Genomic DNA, 6,255 nt, shown 5'->3' on the forward strand with positions numbered 1-6,255 from the left:
AAGGGATAAATTACTTCAGTTTAGGTGTACTTATTATAGGATACGAATGGACACACAACACAATTATACCAGATTCAGTTATATCCCTGTAACTTTATGGTATAGGCTGTGGACCAACTGGCTAAGCAGCAGCTCTGCAGAAAAGGGCCTGGGGGTTACAGTGGACAATAAGCTGAATAAGAGTCAACATTGCGCCCTTGTTGCAAAGAATGCCAACAGCATACTGGGCTTCGTTAGTAGAAGCGTTGTCAGCAGATCAAGGCAAGTGATTATTCCCCTCTACTTGGCACTGGTGAGACTACATCTGGAATACTGTGTCCAGTTTTGGGGCCCCACTAGAGACAGGATGTGGACAAATTGGAGAGAGCCCAGTAAAGGGCAACAAAAATAGTTAGGGGGCTGAGGCACATGTCTTATGAGGGGAGGCTGAGAGAACTGGGCTTACTTAGTCTGGAGAAGAAAAGACTGGGGGCGGTGAGATAGTTGGGGGGGGTGGTTCTTTTTTAAAGAATATTTGTTTTCTGGTCAATGCTATCTGTGGAATGCTTGCAAGTGGCCATGATAGACAATGCTTTAACCAGTTGCATTACATTTTATTAAAGTGTGTGTGTCTGTGTGTACACACACACACACACACACACACACACTGTAATAAAACTTGAAAGTTTTCAAAAATTTTCATGAAAAAATAAGAGCATGTGTCTCTTCCTAAAATAACCAATAGGGAAGAGAGAGAAAGCTACCCACCTCAGAATAATATGTGCTGATTCAGAGAAGTGGCTGAACCAAAGTATTATAACCATAAAAACAGTGTTTTACAACAGTGGCGTAACAAGCAGAGTTGCTGCGGGAGAGCAAGGGGCCGGGGGCACTATGGGTGAGGCATGGGATCAAAGAGCAGGGGTGAAGGGTAATGTGTGGGTTCTGACATGGGGCAAAAGGGGCGGGGGAAGGGGGGAAGAGGGGTAGCACTCTTACAGATGCTGGGAACTCCACAGTCCTGGCTGAGCTACTGTTACTGGCATGCATGCTCTGCCTGCCCCTGCTGTTGCTCTTAAATCAGCAGCAGCAGCCAGGGAATGTTTTGGAGTTCCCAGCATGGGTATGCTGCTCGGGCATGGACTCTACAGGGGTGGTGGGCAATTCCAGTACCTCTCTTAACTTGACGACTGGGGTAGGTGCCCCCCATGGTCACCCCTAGTTACAAGGTTGGGATGTCACTGAGAGTCTCCCATATCCTAGGCAACTGTTGGGCTACAACCTATCCTCTCTCTCTACCTTCATTCTGGACCTACAAAAGCCAATATTTTACTTTTAAAAAGTTTAGATAAATTAGTATTTTCTGATGAAAAATTATTTCCTCTGTCCCATAGCAGAAAAACATCCCTTAGCACTTCAAACACAAGATAACACATATCCTAAAAGTAACCCTTACTTTTCCTCTAAGTAAAGAACCTACCTTAAATAGAAATTAAAATGAGGCCTAATAGTGCCAGTGAGTAGCTCTATTGAATTCTATTGCATTTCTGTGAGTAGCTCTATTGAATTCAGTATGGTTATTTTTGAAGTAATGTACTCTTTAATACAGGTTAGGATATCAGAATCTGACTGACAATGCCTGCATGTTGGTTACCTAGAAGTTACATTACGATAGTTTAAGAGCATTTAGAATGTATGCTGACATTACTTTTACTAACTCAGCATGAAATACACCATTATTATATATGGAAATTTATGCACTTGTACTGAAAAGCATTGGCTGCCTTTCCATGACACTTTCTGTGAAATCTTGGCAAATATCCAGTTCCCAACAGGTGACTCTTGAGAACTTGCTGAATCCTCTATATCAACTTACTTTTCTGTCATTGAGGTCAACATCGTCACCTTCATAGTCACCCTTTAAAAAAAGAAAATCTGCATCATGAAACAAGTCACACCCAGTGTTGTTATATATCTAACATACCATGCATCTCATGCACTCACTGCATCAAAACAGAAAAGCAATTTGTAAAATAATAATACTGTATTTCATGAAGTCACGTTGTCATAGTACATTTGCTCTTTTGTCACCAACCACATTAAAAAATAGTAATGAAATCAGTCACTGGCTAAAATGAATGAATAAGTGATAAAAATAGCCTAACAATTTCAAGAGAAGGGATGTGGTATATCAGTTGCATTTGGGGTTTAGCTCAGTCCATGTTAGAGAGAACAGGCCAGCTGAGAAGGCTGATCCATATCCAGACCAAAGTTCATAGGTGATTAGATCTGAGGTTTTGCTTTGGGGCCACTTCTAAAGGTGATACTTAACAGAATAAAAGAATCTGTGACCAGCCATAAGTTTCATAATATGTCCTATTATGCCATATCTAATAGGACATGGAATATGTCTCATAAGTATATATCTAACAGGACACAGAAGAATGGTTAATATGTACATTTAGTAGAATTTATTTAATCTTTCTAGATTTCTAAATGATATTTCTGTAGTTCAAGACAGCACAATACTTTCAATAAATACCAGATAAAGGACCTGTTCTTATCTTAGTTAGGCCCCACTTACATATTATACTTGAGGTGTGATTAACCAGTTAATCGTGCCTTAAGTGGACACCCAGTCACACGTTCATTCAATTAATGGCCAAACAAAAAGAGGAATATACAACAAAGGTATTCCACAAAATGTGTGTAATAACTTTGTATAGCTGCTTCCTATCATATCATTAATTGAATGTGTGGTCAAGGGCCCCTGTGGCTGGGATCCCCATTAGCTGACAGGGTTCTCAGCCACAGGGGCACCTCATGCACCCCCATGGCTGTGAGACAGCAACTGGCATGGTGTTCCAGCTGAAGGCATGCTTCATGCACCCCCCCCAGCTATGAGACCACAACTAACTCAGGAAGCATCCCCACAGCTGGGAGACTCAGATACAATCTCCCTGCTGCGGGGACTCCTGGGCGCTCCTGCAACTGGGAGCCTGGGTCAGGTAATAGGGCTCTCAGCTGCAGATGTGCATGGTACGCCTCCACAGTTGGGAGCCCTGTCAGTTGAGGGGGCTCCCAGCCACGGGAGCTTATTTCTTGCCAGTGCAGGGGGTGTCCAGGATCAGGCTCCCCCTGCAACGGCATTAAGATGTGATAGGATCTGATCCACAGTCTCACAATTATGCCTCCTGCCATGCCTATTAGGGGTGTGTGCAATGGGCCGTATTCGATTCAGATTCAACCCGAATTGGGGACAGTGATTCGATTCATTGATTCGGATTCACTTTCCCCAATTCGATTTGGCTGAATCTGAATCTGAAGATTCGATGCTGATTCAGAGAATCAGTGATTCGGCCATAGACACAGCTTTAAATGTTTTTTCTACATACCTTGAGGTACCAGGCACGGAACGTGAGTGCTGCAATGGTGAGGCGGATGGAGCATCCCACAGGAGCACAGGGGAGGACCCCTGCATGCTCAGTGGCAAACCTGGAAGTGGACCAGAAGTACTTCTGGTCCACTTCCGGGCCCACCGCCGAGCATGCAGGGGAGCCCCTCTGTGCCCCACCTTGGCTTGGTGATTTGCCACGGGGAGGGGACTCTGGGTGCCCTCCCAGACCCGGGAGGTACCAGTCGCTGAGCCAGGGGTGTCCCCCAGCGTGCTCCCCAGTGGACCTGGAAGTGCTTCTGGTCCACCTGTGGCTCTGCTGCCAAGCACACTGGGGAGCCCCCCTGCTTTCCTGTGGGACACTCCAGCCGCCCCAGAATCTCAGCATTCATGAGCCTCCTGGCGCCGAGCATGCAGGGGAGCCCCTCTGTGCCCCACCTTGGCTTGGTGATTTGCCACGGGGAGGGGACTCTGGGTGCCCTCCCAGACCCGGGAGGTACCAGTCGCTGAGCCAGGGGTGTCCCCCAGCGTGCTCCCCAGTGGACCTGGAAGTGCTTCTGGTCCACCTGTGGCTCTGCTGCCAAGCACACTGGGGAGCCCCCCTGCTTTCCTGTGGGACACTCCAGCCGCCCCAGAATCTCAGCATTCATGAGCCTCCTGGTACCTTGAGGTATGTAGAAAAAACATTTAAAGCTGTGTCTATGGCTGAATTGTTGAATCTTTCCGAATCGATTTGGAGGGTTCTGATTCAATTCCAAGAGATTAACGAGTCGCCTGATTCTATTCAGATTTGCAGATTTGGCCACCAAATTGGGCCGAATCTCCACCAGATCAAATCAGGGACCGGAACTTCACACAGCCCTAATGTGGCATAGCATTAGGTGTGATTGTGTGGATTGAGCATTCAATCCCATCATGCCTTTATCTGCACATGTAGAGGGGCCCTTACACCCATTCCACACCATTTAATCCCTTGAAAACCAAAGTCATAATAGCCATTTACAGTTTTAAGTCTGGATAGTATCAGGTTAACATCCAGACTTTCTGGAGCATTCCCTCAAAATACCAGCTATTTATTTAGATAATGAATCTTTTACCATCCCATTCCCTGGAGGGTGATTCCCTAGCTCTTTTTTTAAAATTTAAATAAAGGTCACCAAGCAGCTCTAGGGGATCACCTGGTACAGATTCATACCAGTGCAGAAGGGTGAAAGGTTGTCTATAAGGTTCCTTACTGGTCCCTGATCCTGCTAATCTCAACTGGGGCCATAAAGTAAATTATTTGGAAAAAATAAAGTTGTGATGAGGACCAGATTCCTTTACTTATATAAGCAGTCTGGTTAAATACTAGAGTTTACACACAAATTTATGTTTCATGGGGTGCATCTACACATGACATTTACTGTGCAGTTGACTAATTAACTGTACAATAAACATCTCAGGGTCTACACGTGTGCTTCTATTAGGTTGGAGTACACTAATAAACTCTGCAGCAGAGTAGGACTTGAAAATAGAAGTCCTAACCTTCCACAGAGTTTTTTCACATGCAGCAGTGCACATGCAGATGCTGAGCCGGCTGGCTGGGGCACAAGGGTGCTTCAGTGTGGGGGCTGCCTGCCAGCTAGCACCACATTAATGCACCCTCATTCTCCAGGCAGTCCCTCCACAGCACATTGAACCTAGTAGAAGCAGCCCTGGGCTGGCAGGCTGACCCCTGGGTACCTTGCCAGCAGAGACTGCTGCGACCCAGTTCAATGTGCTGTGGTTCGGGCACACATGTAAACTGCACGCCTGGGAGCTTCCCAGGAGCAATAAACTGCAGAGCAATAAGCGTGTAGATGTTCTATGGTGACAATTAAAACCCTGAGTATGAAATTATTCCTCCTTCACAATGGCAACTGATCATATACACAATCAACAACATTCATTATATTTGCTGGGACATGCCTGGGGGATTTAGACCGGGAAACTAGCCACTTGGAGCCACAGAAATAAATATATATCCTATCAAAGGTGCCAGAGTCCTTGAAAGCAGAAGGTCAAAAACTAAGAAAAACATTTAATTTACTGAGACATCAAAACAACTCTATTAATTTACTGTTAAAGCAGTATTTTTTGATGACCAAAGACACTCAGTTGTGGGGGATTTACTAAAAGAGAATGCACAGTTGACAGAGGTTTATACATTATTGAAATCCATTGTAAACGTAGAGGGGAAAATAAGTCTTTTGAAACACTAAAGATGTTTGAGATGGTGTCATTAATACATAGCACATTAAGCATTTCTTGGTGTCAGATTGTAGACATGTAAAATATATTTCAAGATCACTTACATCATGCAGGGGATATGCGGCACTGTAAACGCCATTGGCAAGCAAACTGGTGATCCCTTGAAAAACAAAGACATAATAACTATTTACAATTTCAAGTTTGGACAGAATCAAGTTAACAGTCAACCTTTCTGGAACATTCCCTCAAAATAAGTCATTTGGTTAGGTAATGAATCTTTTGCCATCACATTCTCTCCATGTAAATTTGATTTTTGAGCCCATAGATTATTAAACATAATTTATTTTATGAAACAGAAAACTGAAGACAGTAAAAGGAAGTCATATCTATCTATCTATCTATAGATAGATATATGAAGATCAAACACTCAAGGCCAATCACTTGAAATTAGGCATTACAACAAATTACATTTTTCTGAAGAGTCAGTCTGATTTGAAAGGCAAGTCTGCAGATTTGAAAGTGAGTAAGCAAGAGGCTGGATCACAAGAAGAATACGGATGGAATTGATGGCATAAAGGAACACACATTCACACACATCATATGCACAAAGTTTTAAATTGAGATTTCAGATTGATCAGAGAAATTGTAGGGAA

General features: G+C 43.9%; 1 protein-coding gene across 5 annotated transcripts in view; it reads right to left on the reverse strand.

The window, feature by feature from the left end:
- ANO1 (anoctamin 1) overlaps positions 1–6,255 on the reverse strand; it is a 138,674-nt gene that overhangs the window by 55,924 nt on the left and 76,495 nt on the right. For all 5 annotated transcript variants that reach the window (XM_025198219.1, XM_014518052.2, XM_025198265.1 and 2 more), the window contains 2 exons: positions 5,707–5,762; positions 1,856–1,897 (listed from right to left, as the gene is read on the reverse strand). In XM_025198219.1, the coding sequence (XP_025054004.1) occupies positions 1,856–1,897; positions 5,707–5,762 (98 nt within the window). The remainder of the gene's footprint in view (positions 1–1,855; positions 1,898–5,706; positions 5,763–6,255) is intronic.

This window comes from Alligator sinensis, unplaced genomic scaffold, assembly GCF_000455745.1.
Source record: "Alligator sinensis unplaced genomic scaffold, ASM45574v1 scaffold442_1, whole genome shotgun sequence".
NCBI classification, from domain to species: Eukaryota; Metazoa; Chordata; order Crocodylia; family Alligatoridae; genus Alligator; species Alligator sinensis.